Source organism: Heloderma suspectum, chromosome 3, assembly GCF_057233095.1.
Source record: "Heloderma suspectum isolate Gila_16-S chromosome 3, 16-S_ref, whole genome shotgun sequence".
Classification (NCBI taxonomy): domain Eukaryota; kingdom Metazoa; phylum Chordata; class Lepidosauria; order Squamata; family Helodermatidae; genus Heloderma; species Heloderma suspectum.
In genome coordinates this window covers 109,893,401-109,911,391 of record NC_139460.1, presented here as the reverse complement: position 1 = coordinate 109,911,391, position 17,991 = coordinate 109,893,401, and the positions used below count along the sequence as shown (strand labels likewise).

The following is a 17,991-nucleotide window of genomic DNA, read 5'->3' as shown; positions in this document are numbered from 1 at the left end:
TTTCTGCTGCTACTTGAGTGTTTTGTTGTTATGTTGTAAGGGTTGTATTAAATTGTTAGTTTATTGTTTTATCTTGTTAGCCTCCTTGAGATGGGGCGGTGGTGGTTATCAATGTTTTAAACAAACAGACAAACAAACCATATCTTTTGCCCAGAAGAAGTAGCAGGACAGCACTGTAAATTCCAGGAGGACATCATTAATTCCATCCTTTCTTAGGAAAAAGACATTTATTCAGTGTTGTCATGACAGACTCCTTAGGCCTCTTTCCCCATACATTGCACACATTTTCAAACAATGCATCATGAACTTCCTGGTACTGGGCAGCTTTCTACACTGGTATTCATGTAATTCAGAAAAGAAGGAAACAATGCTCCTCAAAGTTGTACAAAACTGAGAGGTTTTCACAACAATCCATTTTTTTTGCACTTTCATAAAGAAACACCTTGTTCTTTTCCATAAAAACAATTTCTACACACTTTATGTACTGACTAACATAACAAGTTATTTGCTGCTTTAAGCTGCTCCAGTATCTTTTTATTATTCTGCTGTATACTTTAATTGCAATATATATGGACTTTTACAATAAAAGAACACCCTCTCTGTTCCCAGTTATACAGTTGGTCATACGTGTCCCCTTTAAAATAATAGATTGAGATTGCTTAAACGTACTTAGGTTAAATATGCTTGATTATAATTCCTAATATGTAAGAGAGTCTTCGACAGCTAAAAAGAAGATCTCAGTAGCTTTTCCCTCAGGCAAGGTTTCCCTAATCTTCATCCACCCAATCCCTTACAACCAGGAACAGATGCTGTGCAACAGTTTTCCTCTGCCTCAAACTCTTCCTGCTGCTTCTGGCTATTAGGATGATTAAGATGTTTCAGGGACTATTTGCTGATGTTTCATCAGGTCAGACCTCTTCCTGAAACTTTCTGGCACTGTGCTCTGCTGCCTGCTTGAAGCTTCTTGCACAGCTTCCTGCTTGCCTCAGCTACCAGCACTGGTCTGAAAGGCTTCTTCCAGCAGGGTCCTCTCAGCCTGGAAGGATTGTCCCTTTCAGAGCTCTAATCTCTTCAGCTACCAGGGGGCCATCTTCAGGGAAATACATCAAGAATTGCTTTCAGCTTTTCTCCACTTTTTTCTGAAATCGGCTTCGGTCCATCAGCAGCACACTAAGCTGGGAAAAAAAGACTATATACTGCACTCTAATCCGCCTTACTTTGGGGTAGGGTGTGGAGTCCCGCCAGTTGAAATGAACATCATCAACCACGTATGAGAGGCTTGGTCCCCGCGCCCCTCTTTCCCCTGCCCAGGGGCAGGAAATGTTATGTATTGTAAAGGATATCAGGCAGCCAGAGAAAAGGAGCAGAGCCTTTTCTCTGGAAGTTTCCCTACATCCCACCAATAAGTGTGCTTGCCAGTCTCCACAGCCTGCCAGCCTGCCAGTCTCCGCAGCCTGCCAATCTCCACAGAAATGAGACTCCCATGTCCCTACTGCAAGATGGAACCACAACATTATCACACATACAGAGCCACAGTACGTCATCATATTGCTAAAGCAGTATAGTGATTTAGTGCTATAGCGACTTAGTTGTATGGCAACTTAGCGGTATAGCTATTTAGCACTATAGCAAATTAGCGATTTTGCGATTTAATGATTTGGGGATTTTGGAAGTTTAGTAATTTAGAGCCTTAGAGATTTAGTGATTTTAGAAAATTAGGCAGCTAAACCCAGATTGTTTATTTTGGAGGGGTGGAGAAGGAAAGAAGAATGAATTACAGTGAATGGCAAAGTACAATAACCTGACCTGTATCTGCACAGGCTACCATGAAATGGTGGAAAGCACAACAGTGGGGGAAAACAGGGAGGGCCCCATGGGCCCCACCCCTTGACCGAGGTCACAGCCATGTGGAAGACACACTCCTGGGCACGCCCATCATGCTGGCTTTAATCTGATGGAATGAGAGGCACACAACAGCTGAACCGCATGGGAACCTCATTAAGGGAAAAAATAGACTAAAAGCGCTCTGCAAAAATGCATCTTTTCCAGAGGGAATCTGCAGGGTTGCTGTGGATTGGCGACAATGTCATGTGTTGCAAACGACCCCAAACTGCTCCCCCACCTCACTAAATTGGCAGTGTAGATTGGCCCCCTGATCTCTTCCAGCCAACTCTCTCCAACTGTCAACCTACTACTAACTCCACTAACTGAACCTCTACTAACTAGTTTTTTAAAAATTCCTGGCCATATCCTCTGAACAATTATGTTCTTTTTGGACCTTCTAACTATGAAATGTGTTGACCCCTTGACCAATCCAAATTGTACTATACTATCCATCTGGTACCTTTACAAACAAGGCAGCTTTTCTCCCTGGTCATTTTTCAAACTGTCACCTTAGGTGCCTTCCCCAACCTGGTGCCCTCCAGATGTGTTGGACTACATCTCCCAGCATGGCTGGCTGGGGCATGCTGATGTTGTACTCCAACACATCTGGAGGGCACCAGGTTAGGGAAGGCAGGCTTAAAACCTCCCTTCCATGGCAACCATAACCAAGGCAGCCATAACTGTTTACGCCCCATACACAGTAGCAAAGCCAGGCTTCTGGCCTACTCAGTTACATTATAACCTTACTCAGGGGTCACTCACAGAATACAAACATAAACAACCAGGTAAAAATAGAGTATTTCTTCACACCCTCCTTAATGGATTTTCTGTGGCTTGAAAAACAGGGCTGTGCAGGGACACCCTCCCAACCCACTTTGGAGGCCAATTTGGAACTTCCGAATTGCCCCAACCCGTCTCAGCCCGATTCAGCCTTGTCCAACCCACTTCAGGCTCCAGATCCGAAGCAAGGTTCAGACATCTGAATTGGGGGGGGGGCTGCACAAGCCCCATGGCCCACCCTCACCCAGCTGTGCAAGCCCCCTGCTCCTTACCTGGACCTGTGGGAAGTGCCTGCAGTCATTGCCATCTTTGAGGGAGTTGCCATTTTCTTTTAAACTGGCAACTCTTCTTCCAGAAATTAAATGTAACATAAATGGCAGCAATAAATGTCCCATTTATGCTTGTAATGTTGCATACATGATGGCCTTACAGCTGCCATTTATGCAACATTTAATTTCCGGAAGAAGAGTCATCATTTTAAAAGAAAATTTTGAGGACCCCCTCAAAGATGGCAATGGCTGTGGGTGCTTCCCACAGGTCCAGACAAGGAGCAGAGGGCTCGTGTGGCTGGGCAGACAGCTGTGTTCATCAGCCCAAAGTGCTCCAAAGCTATTCAGATTGATCTGACCTGCTTCATACTGCTTCAGACCAATCCCTACCCACTTCAGATTCAGACTGAGGCACTCTGAATTGGCCCGCTTTGGCTCAGAATTCAGATCCGGAGCCAAAGTGGTGCATAGCCCTAATGAAAAAGATGGAAGAAGCAGTGGGAAAACACCAGAGAGTTGCATATAGAAGCTGTCATTATCTGGGAGCTTTTCTACATGAGACTGTTAATGTGCTGTATCTGCTTTTGGTTTCAGTACAGAATTGAGATCCGAGCACTAGAGCTGTGCACCGCCTCGTCATGAAGCCCGAATAACGAGGCGAACTGGGCTGATTTGGAGCAAACTCATTGTGATATGAAGCGGGTCAGAGCAGTACCAAGGCACCCTGAGGCGAAGCCCCCCCCCCATGAAGTGCCTCCTCCGCCTTGTATATTCGGAGCTCTACTTAATGCCTGAGTAGTCCAGACAGGCTGCCTCCCAAATGTATCAACTTCTGAAAGCTCATGCAGAGGGGCAGGAGGCAGAGGAGGAGGAGGGAGGGGGAAGGCAAGTGGCCTGGGGAAGGCAGCGGGAGTTGGGAAAGCAAGTGCAGCAGGAGGACGAAGTGTGCTTTGGTGAATAGGAACTCTCAGCCATCTCCAATCAGAGAGAGCGGTGGAGGAAGGGGATATATATACTTTGGCAAAAAGCTGCATTTGGTTATTGCGCTAGCTGTGTCTTTGGGAGAGGGCTGGTGTATGGGTAGATGATCGTGTGTGTGTGCGCATGTACATTTCTTGGAGTATTTTCTTCTGTTTCTTCATTTCTGATTGCCATTAGTCTTTCCCCAATATTTAAATTAAAAGGAAACTGCTTGGTTGTAGTGAGATCATTCACTCACTCCTTGCTCAACCGTTCCTTTTGGGACAGTGTCTTTGCATCCCTTCCAGCCACTTTCTCTTGTTTCTTTCTACCCCGATTTGTTTGTTATTTGTATTAGAGATATTCATCTGTCCTTTCCATTTTTTTTCAAACTAACATAGCTTTTCCTCGCTCATTGCTGCTATGACTCCCCCTCCCCCGCCATTCCTGTGTTTCTTTATGTTGCTTTTGGACTCCAGAAAAGGCTGCATTTGTTGTTTAAGGTTGACCCTCACTTCTGCTTTCTCCATTCTATTTCCTTGTTGCTTTTGTCTGTCAACTCTGTCTCTTTTAGATTTTAAAAAACCCAGTCTTATTTCGATTTTTAAAAACAAACATTGAGTTCTGGGCATGTTCTCCCACCCTTTTAAAGTCATATTTAACCATTTAGTTTTTTCTTGCTTTCTAAATTATTAAAGAAAGGCCTATGATAACAGCCTCTGTGTATAGTGTTTGGTGTGTCCCCACCCCCACGCTGAAATGAACTGTCTGTGTCTTCTCTGTATTGATCCTCCCCAACCAGAAATTAAAGAAAGGTTTTTTTATTGTTTGCTTGCTCCTGGCTCTTCTCTTATCACCTCTGCTGTTGTCCTGTATTTCTTGAAGTTAACCTGCCTTCCATAAAAGAACATGAAATATAAAACAATAAATTAAAGACAAGGTGTTGCACGCGTGCTTGGAAACAGGGAGAAGTTACAGCTCTTTGCTTGGAGAGATTTCCTGGGAAAACTCAGATTTCACCAGTGCCTAGCACACAAGCCAGTGGGCCAAACAGCCTGGGCTTTGGGGCATGCGATGCCCGCAAGGGGGGCTGGGAGGGGACAAGGTGTCATGTGCGTGCATGGAAACAGGGAGAAATTACAACTCTTTGCTCTGGGAGTTTTCCTGGAAAAACTCAAATTTCCCCAGCACCTAGCACACAACCCAGTGGTCAAAACAGCCTGGGCTTTGAGGGTGCGATGCCCTGGAGCGGGGCTGGGTGAAGCCCAGGTTTCACACAGATCTGGGGAAACAGGGAGAAGTTACAGCTCTTTGCTTTGAGAGTTTCTGTGGAAAACATCAGATTTCAACTCTGTGTAAGACAAAAACCACTCGGCCGAACTGTCTGATATTTTGCAGGTGGCCTCCTCTCCAGGGGGGTGGAGAGGTCCCCAAATGCATGCCTGTATCATAAAAACTAAAAAAGTTATGATCATTTCTGTTGTCCCATGCAAGTCAATGGGAAAACACCCAAAACAGGTGATCCAGATATCCGAATCTCACTTCAGATTCGGATCCGAATTGAAGCAGAAGGGGTCCGAATCGGTCTGAGGCGGAACTGAAGCAGCATCTGAAGCGGATCATGGGGGTCTGTGAACAGCCCTACCGAGCACTACACAAAGAGCATTTCCTTTCCTGCTTTTCTGTTACATAACCTCTAGGTGGCAGTTACCACATTTTCCCTGCTCTAAAAAATAGGGCTGTTCAGGGACCCCCCGATCCAGCTCAGAAGCTGCTTTGTGGCTTCTGAGGTGGGCCCAATTCAGCTCGGGCAGATTGGGGGGGCCTCAACCTGCCTAGGCCCCAAACCTGAAGAGGGGTTGGATGGTGAACCCCGCTTTGGGTCCCCCCCTGATGCCCCTGCGCAACCCCCCAGCTCCTTACCTGGGCCTCCGCCACTGCAGCCATTGCCTTCACCACCACCACCTTCACTGCCACTGCTGCCCTCTGTCGCCACCTTCTCCGCCGCCGCCGCTGCCTTCTCTGCCACCGCCACCATCTCCTGAGGCCTGAACATGTGGCGACTCGTCTCCTTGTAGGTTGCCATTTTTAAAATGGCAACCTCCTGGAAGTTCCAGGACCGCATGATAAATGCCTTGTGTAGAAAAGCTCTGGATCCCTGTATATTATTCTATGAGGCAGGGTGAGTGCACAATAAAAGCCTCATCTGGAAACCCTCTAGGTTGAAAGGCAGGGCCACTGCATGCATTTATAATTTCCAAAGGGAAGGGAGTGGAGCACACAAGTGGCACTATTCTTTAGAAATGAGCCTTGAAATGGGAAAGAGAGATAAAATAGGAGCCAATTGGGGAAGGAAGTAAAACACTAGCAATGTAACAGAAAGGGGTAGAGCAGTGGAATGCAGACTTATGTCTCCTTTGGAATTTATGTTCCCAGACTACTCAAATGGGAAGCTTAAATTAATTACATAATTACAACAAATGGTTGGGACTGGTGATAATCACTCCTTTTGGTGCCAGCAAAACTGTTTTTCCCCAGGTTTTTGTTTAGATCTCTATCTGCTTTTTAAATAGTGTATTGTTGTTTTACTATTTTTGTACTGATCATTATTTGCATTTTATTGAAATGTACTATGCAAACCACCCTAGAATCTTTGGGATGAAGGGAGGTATATAAATGCCCCAAATAAATAATCTGTATCAGATCTCTAGAGATATTATTACAAATTTTAATTGCTAATAATAGTAAAAATGTAAATTATCAGTGAACTGTTGGACTGGATTGAATACTTTGTCCCGACTTCTGAAGAGAAAATCAATAAAAGAGCTATTTGTTCATTCCAGTGTAATATCCAATTTCCAGGAAATGTATGAGATTTAGTCAAAGTACTGTTGAACCACTTACATAAATGTGTTGGGGCAGCTCCTCCATGAGAGGCCATGACTTCACTCTAACGTTCACAGGTTCAGTGACTGCTCCATGGACACAACCTGCTTGTGACCGTTTTTGCCAAGATAGGTGGAAACACTATTTTGCACTCTGTAATCTTGTCGGCAGTCTTCAGTCTTTTCAAATCTGGGACCCATCTTTAGCCCAGCATGCATTTGGGGACCCACTTCTTAATTTTTTACCATATATTTGTGTGGTGGTAGTGCTGCTCTTGCAAACCACATTAGGTCAGGCAACAACCCAGCAGTGGTTCCCGATCCATCGAAGACTAAATAGTTAACTACGGGTTCTTTATCATTCTAAGGCTGCAATCCTATGCAGACTTACCTGGGAGTAAGTCAATGGGGCTTATTTCTGAGTAGACATGTCCAGCACTGTGCTATAAGGATGCAGTCTTAAGCATATCTATTTGGAGGTGCGCCCTACTGAAATCAATAGGATTAACTACCAATTAAACATGTATATGTTTGGAGGTCAAGTAAGGCACTGTGACCTAAGCAACTTAACATCTGTGTTCAAGATAAAAATAAAAAATAGCAGAATGCTATTTTATGTTTCTTTTGGTATGCATTGAATTCTTTTCCTGACTCATTCATTGCCTGTCCCAAATTTCAAGCATCGCTTGACTGCCAAGAATTTCAGCAGCTTGATCTAATATAACAAATGAGAGGCAAGTGGTTTGGAAAGCTATCTGTACTTGCAGTTAGACCCTGAACTCATCCAATAACAGTACCAAGATTTCTGATGCAAAAGACTTACTAGAGTTCATGAGAGTTCTACAGTGGCAGATGGGGAACGTTCATCCCCTATGGAAGATGTGGAAGGACGAAGGAGCTCGAACTGTACAAGCCAGAAGCAACTACAGAAGACAGTAGGGTAGATCCTGATCTCAGTCAGGAAAAGGGAACAAGTTTTCCCCGACCCCAGCATATGCTCAAAGCATTCCAGCAATAGTTTTCATATCTTAAGAACTCAGTCCAAGAAAAATGTCACCATATTAGTCCTCTGTCGACTGTTCTGGACCTTTCTTATGTTCATATACCTTCTGCAATAATTTTCAGGGTAAAGCAAGTACCTTATTCTTAGTTTCAGAACTATTATGGGCTTGGGTGAGCTATGATGACTGATTCCCCATGTATGCAGAAAGGAAGAGACCTGTGCCAGCTAACTCTTGACTGTTTGTAAATACCCCGTATTACTTCCCTGCTTGGGTATAAAGAAGGGGGTAGGGTGGTGGCAGCTACTAGATAAGAGCCTATAGCAAGGCCTACTAGGCTTAATCTCACCTCTGATTCTAGAATATTTCTTAGCATATCAAGAGCTTTTACTCATTCATAAGAGAACCCCACAATGAAAACGCCATATTATGAGAACCATGCTTGTTTTATGCTTCTTGAATTTAAGAAGCTCAGATGACTTTTTAATTTTATTTTTAAATAATGGCATATTTTAGCCATTGTCCAGAAAATTCAAGGTGCATCACTCACAGGACATATGGAAGAGACAATCCTTGTTCAAGGGATTTACAGTTGGAAAGGACAAAACAGGCACAGAATGTATGAAGGGGCAGAGATACAAGGAAATTGTTTGAGAGGCACGTACGTACAGGCCTGCTATTGACCATGCTTTCCTCCAACTTATTTCTTGTGAACATTGGTACCTCAGCTGCCTTTGCTTCCTCGTTACCTGTGATTCCTTCTTTGAATATCTCAGCTTGCCTCCACCTCTTGACCCTCTGAGTGCTCATAAAAGATACACCAAAGCAGACACTAGTCTATCGCAGCAATGTCGGGACCAGGAAGCTGGTTCTTTCGTCATCCATCCCTGCCCATTACTTCTTTACGCTCCACAAAAATTTGCAGAATCAGTATGAACAGAGAGCATGGTGGGAAATTTAAAAAATGGAGGGGTGAAAAACGCACCGTGGTGGCTACATTAGCCCTCTGGAAAAGCTGTCATTTGTAAACACAGCCTAAGTGCAACATATGCTTTTCCCCCATCAACTTCTCACAGGCCCCAATGAAGTGCAATTTTATGGCCACTGCACTTCAAGGATTGGCTTGCTAGTGAATATAGTGGAATAATACAATTCATACCCTCCCCACCCCACGGCCGGGAAAATAAAATAAAGGATAAAGGATAACTACATAATTATAACAAGGCACCTACTGCAAAATAGTCTTTGCCTGAAATCTCTGGTGCATCCAAAGAACATTTAACATTGGGAGTTATAGTTGACCTTTCCATGGAGAACATTTTGATAAGAACTGATTTGTGTGTGTGTGTGTGTGTGTGTGTATGAGCATGCTTATCAAAGGGCCTTGCCAAAGGAAAAAATGCAAAGTACAGAAGTTTCTTCTCTTGTTTGACAATTAGCATGAATGGCTAGATAAGACGAGGGCAGAGTCTCACAATGGGACTGAGAGACAGTTCATAAGGGTGTGAACCGTTCGTCATCTGCTGCCGTGTAGACTCCATTAATCTGACCAGCTTTTAAATCTAAAGAATTACACGGAATTCCATTTTCCATTGTTATGGCTGTTTCACATTTCTCTTCTAAACCTTCTGTTTCTTCAGGCTCCCTGTTATATCTGAAGAGAGAAGAGAATAAACTTGTGATTGTCATCAGAATGCATGACCTGAGAAACACAAAACAAGGATCATTTCAACCTGCCTAAATTCAGCTTAGAGCCAAAGTACATATGTAGATATATTGCATGGTACAGCCCTTTCTGGACTGTACTACTTCAGACTGCAGGTTGTGGGGGGAAATACTCGATGGTTCTCTCAAAAAAATGAACAAAAGCAACCCCTCCACACATATAAAATTAGCATGCTGGAAGGAAGGCTAGGACCCTTCTTCTTTCTACATTTTGCAGTGGAGAAATAGGCAAACATGCAACCCCGCTCTCTCAGTCTGAAATGGTATATTCCAGAAAGGGATGTAGCACATGATAGTTCTGAATATATAGTTCTGCTCCTAGAGTGTGACAGAAAAGTTTTAAGGCTTGTACAATGCAGAAAGAAAAATTAAAAGTCAACTGAAGGAGGGAAATTTGGACCCAACATTACAACTAATGGAATGTTTGAAGAACAAATCTCTAAGGTTTTCTCTAACCTTTCACTAAGGTTTTCCCCAGTGTGATACACAGAATTTTCACCCCAGGATTACCGCTGACTTCTCCATGGAGAGCAGCTCAACATAGCAAAGTGTAAAAGAAAAAAAATAAAGGGAAAATATTAGGGCTGTAATATGTTGTCAACTACTTGGTTCGATTAATTGACTAAAATCTTGTGATTGATGAAAAAAGTGACCATGATTAATGAGGCAGCTGATTAATATTATTTTTAATACAAAGGCTTTAAAAACTGTAGGTGGGATCCTAAAAGAGTATCCTAGAAGAGGCATCCCTTCCTTTGTTCTCACATGAGAGAGAATGCCTCTCCTATGATGCCGCTGCTGCGACACATGTGCATATCATTTTCAAAACAAGGAAATACGCTCTACCATCTCCTCAGAACTATGATTTGTACTCAAAGCACATTTATGCAGGTTTAATCATTTAACTGATGAAAACATCTGTGACACCCCTAGAAAATACTGCCCTAAAAATAATAGCCCAGGAGCAGACCAAATGAAAGGGGCTTCCCCTTTGGCCTGACCCAAGGCCCAGTCCCCAGGAAGCCAAGAGGTGCAGCTGATTGGCTCCAAGAGCAGGGCCTGGGCTGCAGAGCACCCAGACAACAAACAAGCCTAGACCATCACCTATTCAGGTAAGGAGGAGGGTAGCCTCACCCTCCTGTGGCAGGCACAAGAGCTGGCAAGCGAGGCCATTTGTCCTGCTCTGAAATGACTGCACTAGACAAAAGCCCATTCCTTCTGCTTTATCTTTGCAGAGTTCTGTAATGTGTCACAATTCTTAGCTAAACCGAGTCTCCATTTCGTATCTCTCTGAGCACCAGATGGTAGGGACAAGCAATGAGGGACAGCTGTTACTTCTATACCCTGTTTGTGAGTTTCCAGGGGCATTTAACTGGCCACCACACAGGAAACAGGATGCTGGGTTAGATGGACTTGTTGTTTGATGCAGCAGGGCATTTCCCTGAATGAGAATTTATCACATTTCTCTTCCTCTCAATGTTAACAAAAATGAGGTTTATTTATAGTTTGATCTTTCCTTACTGTTTCTGTCACAACTACACATTCTTGTTAAACATTTGATTATTCTGCAAATGATAAAGACTACCACGTCTTTGACTCAATTTGTTTTCAAGAGTAGCCCATCTTTGATACAATTACATTGAAAGCAGTGAGCCTTTAGCTGGTCCTCACCCCACAAAACATGACTGTGTTAGTGCATCTTGACTAGCAGGAGCAAGTTAACCATCTCTGCTCTGTGTATTTCAAGATTTATTTTTTGACCTTGAGGGCCACTGATTCATCGAGAAAGATCCTCTCACCTCATATATGATGCGGCATCAGCAACTTAGGGGAGATAACAAACTCAAAGGTCCGCTACAGCACCTTTGCAACCCCATAGTACATACTGTAACAACCTCAGTCAGGATTCATATATCCATAATATCAACAGCCATAAAAGTATATTGTTCTGCTGGAAATACTTGGATGTAGAGATTGGCTAAAAATAGATGACAGGGAGGGCTTCTCCTTGATTGCAATATAGACTTTATACAATCTCATCTCCAGAAGCCTTCTTCTCATGTGTGCCTTCACTTTCATGTCTCCTAGAAATCGCCCAAAATCATTCAACCACGATTTTATTCTTTTGCTCACTACTAGGCAAAGTTACCCAATTTGCCTTGTATTGACTTTTAATAAACTAGTTCAGCAGCTAAAATTATCTCCAGGTTTGTTAATATAAAGATGTCCTAATTTCTCTGTACTTGTTTTCCACCCATCAAGGAACCTCTGTGTTTTGCCAGGATGGTCGGAGTCAGTTCTGAGTAACAGCTGGATTTTATATTTTCAAAAATGGGTATCAACCACTGCTTGCTTCTTTCTCCTTCTTAGCAGTCCTAGGGGCAGCTCCAGAGTGAAACTGAAAAGATTGCATCACCTGGTAGAACCTGGTTTGAATGTCTGCAAACCCTCCTCCCCATTTCATCTTATGACTCTGACTATGCAGACATCATGACTTCAACATCAGCTCAGCCTTTCCCCCTTCTATCCACCCCCCCCAAACACACAGCTGTTTTTGTATCATCTTGCCTACTGAAGAGATCTGGAGATCTCAAAAGCTTGCACATTTTCTTGCACATTATAAGTGTTATGAATGCACTCTAAGGTGATGAAAGCGAGTGTGTACTTCATCAGGGAAACGCCTGAGGACAAAAAGCTCACCCCACCCCTCAGCATGATAGGCAATTGATATATATTCTATATGCCTGTTTCCTAGCATATCAGCTGCCTAGATTGGGCTTCTAGTGGGATGTACCATCCTTTCCTGTTTGCAGTATACAAACCCAGGATATCCTGCCAGGTGGAGAGGCAATGGGTTACTGTATGCAGGTCACACCCAGATCAGATGCATTGCTTCTTCTTCTCAGTTCTGCCGTACACATTTGTGATTTCCATTTTTGACATTCAAGGAAGATGAGGGACCTGCCCCCTTTCTTCTCTGACACTGAGGTCACCATTATCAGGGGAAAGTTTTGGGACTACTTCAACAGTCCCAAACACCAGCCCCCATAACTTTCTCCCACAGAAGCCTATGGAAGCCATTCACTTTTATGAGAGAAAATATAAAGTGAGATGGGCACAATGCTAGCACAAAACAGTCGTCATGTGAATCTGACAAGATAAAATCTTATTGTGATGATTCACTGTAGGGCAGAGGTGTGCAACTTCTGGGGGCCAATCCCCCCCCCCCAGAAGCAACAATGGCCACACCCCTGCCCTTGCATTTGCAGCAGCAGCAGGAACAAATTAGGCAGAGCACTGGTGGTAAAAAAAACACCCATGCTTTTCTTTAAAACAAAGTGTGCCCCTTTCTTGCTACTCCACTGCCAAATTCAGTGGTGGTGGGAGCCGCAAACCCCCCCGGGGGGTGGGCATGTGTGCCGCATGTTGCCAAATCCTGTTGTAAGGGGTGACCCAAAATAGGGGCCAGCTTGCACATCGAGTTCACACAACCCGTTCACGTGATGATAATAGGGTTAATGGAGAGATTTCGTCCCATTACAGCGTACTGCCTCTGCATTTATTTTCATTTTTTATTTACTGAAAAGATTTATAAGCTGCCTTTTAGCGTAAACCCTCCCAAGGTGGTTTACAAAATGTAAAACCACAAAAAGCAATAAAACCATTATAAAAACAATAGTAAAATCTAAATTAACCATTATGGGCTCCATCACACGGGTGGAGAATTCCACATCAATGCCGGTTCTTTCCCCATCTGGTATCATTGCAGGACTGGGTCATTCTCTTTGGATGGCTGTCCCTGCCATGTTTTTCTTTCCTTCTCATGGGGGTGGTGATGCCGCTCAGAGGCATCGCCACCTTTCCACAAAGAAGCATTACATGTGCTTGGGGTATAGTGATAATTCCTCCCTGGTTCCTGCCCCTTTCCCACCCATTGCACGTTATGGGTAGATGGGGGCTGACACCCAGACAGACCCCCCACCCATGATCTCCCCAGGGGCCCTGCTTCCCTGTTCAATGTTTTTGACAATCTCTGCCATTTACTCAGCTGTTTACTTGCTGGGAATGCACAGCGGGGCTGGGGGAGTCCTGGCAGGTTGCAAGGCCGGCCCGCCACTCTGCCAACCTGTTGCTCTGCCACCTTGTTCAGAACGCTGCAGGTCGAAAATGGTGAGGGCCCCAAATGGCACAGGGGCGGGAAGGTGACACGCCACACAGCCCATTGTCACTGCCTTCGCCATCATGACCGCACCCCCAACAACCCAAAAGAACCACCAACACACAGCGGTTCATTCACACTAAAGGAGAAATACACGGGGAGGTCATGGCATTCCATTTGTGCGTATTTGGAAAAATACCACATTTTTTTCCATTTGAGGAAAACACGGGATAGGTGGCTGGAAATGACTGGACAATGACAGTATCATGTAATGGACCCGCACAATTCAGTAGATGGCCAATCATGAATGTGCAATAAACTGGAGGTGTAGAGATGCCCTATATGTCACCCAATATATATGGCACCCAATGAAATCCTGACTCAGTTATAGGCTGAGATAATCAGGTAAATCTTTAGGGCCCATTTGAAATCCTACAGCATGCCCAGTACTAGATTTTTTATTCTCTCTTGACTTTATGAAATTGTTTTAGCTGCCATTTCCTTTTAAAACTTGGTCCTCTCTGGCTTTTAAATTGTTGTTAGCTGCCTTCGGAGTCCTGATGGCAAGATGGAAAGGCATCCTTAATATTTTAAGCAAAGAAGGAAGCAAGGAAAACAAACAAATGTACAGGATTAGCAGCCTTGTAATTCTGGACCGACACAGCATAGGAAAACACACGATGCTCACCTCTTGCGTTGATGGATTCCAGATGTTACAAGAAAAACAATTCCACCCACAATGATGCAAAGAACAACACCAAATATAATCAGCCAGGTTGGCACAGAGTGCTCTACTGGTGGAGCTAAAGTTGATGAGATTTTCAAGAACTGCAATGTGTCGTCATTTAGTAAAAAAGCACTGTTGATTCGGTTTCTGTTCATCCTTGAAAGAGATACAAAGTATGGCATGTAATTCAAAATAAATATAAAAGCAAGAAATCAGAAGATTGCTATTGTCTTGAGCATATGGAATGGATAATGACCTGGCCTCAGTCATTCATGCATCTTTCACATCCAGGGTAGATGACTGCAATATGTAGCACTTGATATGGGACTGTCCTTGAAGATGGTTCAGAATCATCAGTTGGTCCACAATATGGCTGTAAGGATTCTGATGGGAGCTGCCCATTCAGACCATATTAGGCCAATCTTGTATCACCTTCACTGCCTACCAGTTGCTTCTGGGACTGGGTTCAATTCAAGGTGCTGGCTCTGACCTTTAACACCCTAAACATTCTGGAACTGGAATGTCTCAGGAATCATATCCCTCCATATGAACCTGCCTTAGATCTTCATTCCACTTCAGAGACCCTCCTTTAGGTCCTGCCACCATTTAAAATAAGGCAGGCAGGAACCCAGGAGACAGCTTCTGCAGCTGTGGCACCCATGATCTAAAACAGTTTCCCAATAGAAGCACACATAGGGCTTCTTCACATGGAACTTTTATCCTGTTATTGAGATTGCTCACTCATGGAAGTTGCAGGTCCTTTTCATGACGTCGTCAACCTCCAGGGCACATCCAGAGGTATTTCCTGGTTATTCCATCTCAAAAAGATCCGGAAATAATGAACTATCCAAGTCAGATTGTTACACTATTAAAACAGCCACTAGATGGTGCTGTTTCATTGATCTCTATGGAATCTTGAAAATTAGAAACTTCCCCCCTCAGTGATCATGTGATCGCCATCTGGGAGCCCGCTGTAAACACGGAAAGGCTCCACAACAGGAGGACTGCAGGTTTTTTCTTTAGCGTAAAGGCAGCCATAGTCTCATGACTGTCTGCTTTTAGACAGGCAGTGAAGACAATTTTATACAGGCTGGCTTTTTTAAGATCCTGATTTATTTTTGCATCTGCTGCTGCCTTTAAGTGCTGTTTGTTTTAACAGTTGCTTAGATTGTTGTAAATGTGATCCTTTAGGCTGTATTTTATTGTATATTGTATTCTTTTGATCTTATGCACCTTTTATATCACTGTAAAAAGGCAGAATGATGCTGAGGATGATGATGACCATTTTGCTAAACCAATAAACATGGAACAGATAAAAGCAGGGCTGGTGGGAAGGCTAGGCATGGTCAGGCCCACACCCCAGCAGGGGCCCACTGACAAGAGCCCACTGGGTTTGCTCCGCCTCATCACCATTGCAACCTGCTCATTCACCGGCCTCTCGCTGTGGCTCAGACAATGGTGGTGGTGAGATGGAGAAATGGCAGATGCCACTGCCTACCTGCTCACTGGCTCTCTGCCTGTCAAGCAAGCAAGTGGTAGCAGTGATGAGGAAGAGGAGGAACAACAAGAGCAGCTGGGGACAGTGGTGTGTCAGGGTGGAAACTGAGCCCATAGAGTCCCAGAGCAGTTCTGATTCTGAGGAGGAACAGCAATTCGTGGGAGAGGAGCTCGCTCATCTCTCACAAGCACAGCAGCTGGCAGAGATTCCTCCTGCCAGCATTCCTGGGATAGATAGTGACCCTGGCAGTGAGAGAGCGCTGGAGGGGGGCTTGCTGGTTGCTCGGCGCAGATGCAGGGAGTGATGACATATGGAGGGCGCTGAAAGGAGGCATAGCGCTCACTTGGCGCACAAACAATGGTTGCATCCCGAGGACCCAAGAGAAAGAGGGAGGATCTCTCCCTAGCTCAGAAGTTCAGAGTCCTCCTGCGGTTCCCCTTCAAACGGGGACCAACTGCCTTACCTGGAGCTTAGGCTACTACTCTGCTATCTTTCCCCAGTGCTGTTCCTTGCTTTGTCGCTAGTGATTAGTATTCTAAAAGAGTCATGAAGTAATAAAGGAATAAAGTCTCGGAAAGAATTCCTCGTCGTCTGTGTCCTGAGTTGGCTATTGGTGGGGACTGCAAGAGGCAGCTAGGGCACTCCTGACAGCATGGTGAGAAGGCAGACTCACTGAGGGAGGGGCCCATTGAGGGGCCCTTGCCCAAGGGCCCTCCAAAACCTGGAGCCCATACTGGGTAGCAAAAATGCTTATAACCCAACTACAAATGGTCTCCTGCACAAGCCTTATTGAAATGAGGAGGCACTCATGTGTATGTTGCATTCATTAGGGATCTGAGGGGGGAAACCATTCCCATCTAGCACATTCTTTGGAAGTGCAGGCTGTCCAGTACATACATTTGCATGCACAGTGCTGTCCTCTCCTTTAAGGGAAAATATTGAAAGAATGCACATGGAACTCAGAACTGGAGCATAGTGTCATAGGTTAACTATGTACAAACCTTAGAATTCCATTTCTAATTCTCCTTTCTCTGCTGCAATAGATTCCCATAGAAAATTTATCTGCTGGTTGAGTATTACCTGGTTTTATTTACACAGCCATTCCTTTAATACTACTGCTAGCTAAGATGTTTTTGTACACAGGTTTTTATTCACAGGTGCAATTGTGTCATGGGATTTATAGTCCTAAGGCTGCATATACAGTTAGTACCATGCATGTGTATTTTGTTCTAGAATGAACTGCCTAATGTATCACAAAGGACTGGAAGGCACTTTGCATATCAATATGCTATGGAAATGTGGAGAAGATGAAATACATCAGAGATGAACTCCAGGCCAACACTCTAAGGTGATAGTGTTGCATCTGTTCCTCTGGTCTGGATTCTGCGAGCTGAGCTGTGACAGAAAGGAAGTCTCTAAATTGGGCTGATCTGGTGGCATATGAAAGAACCACTGCTCAAATTACAGGGACCCCTGCCTCCTTAAGAACATAAGAAGAGCCCTGCTGGGTCAGACCAAGGGTCCATCTAGTCCAGCATTCTGTTCACACAGTGGCCAACCAACTGCCTGTGGGAAGCCCACAAGTAGGGGTATACGAAACCCCACTTACCTGGCTCCGCCGGGTTCCGCAGGTGGGGGGAGGTGATCTGTTCCTCCCCCCGGAATCCTCGACGGGGGGGGGAAGCGATCTGTTCCTCCCCCCCGGAAACCTGCCCGGCCGGCTCCGTTCCACGGCCAGGCCTCGGAGCCGCTGGCCAGGCCAACTCCCAGCAGGGCCTCCAGCCACTGCCGGGCTGCTGCGGACACAAATGGTGTCCTGCATAGGGAACGCCATTTGCATCTCTACTTTAGCCATGATAGGCTACGTAAATATATACGTAGCCTATCATGGGCCAGTGTAGGGACGCAAATGGCGGCTGCTACGACAGCCGCCATTTGCGGCCGCAGCAGCCCGGCAGCGGCTGGAGCTGCCACCTCCGCAAGGTAGGCTCCATTTCATGGGGCTTTCGCGGGGTGGTGGTGCAGGGGGCTCCATTCCGCCACGGATTCCGGGGGGCCGAATTCACTGGAATTCGGCCCCCCTGGGATCCGTGGCGGAATTCT

At 44.9% G+C, this 17,991-nt stretch overlaps 1 protein-coding gene across 3 annotated transcripts in view; it reads right to left on the bottom strand.

Annotated features, from left to right (window-relative positions):
- Positions 1–8,150: 8,150 nt before the first annotated feature.
- CLTRN (collectrin, amino acid transport regulator) overlaps positions 8,151–17,991 on the bottom strand; it is a 34,951-nt gene continuing 25,110 nt past the window's right edge. For 2 of the 3 annotated variants that reach the window (XM_084844131.1, XM_084844129.1), the window contains 2 exons: positions 14,352–14,546; positions 8,229–9,433 (listed from right to left, as the gene is read on the bottom strand). In XM_084844131.1, the coding sequence (XP_084700257.1) occupies positions 9,274–9,433; positions 14,352–14,546 (355 nt within the window). In that variant the 3' untranslated portion in view covers positions 8,229–9,273. Of the gene's footprint in view, positions 9,434–14,351; positions 14,547–17,991 lie in introns of all 3 variants that reach the window. The other variant, XM_084844128.1, reaches the window with a different exon arrangement.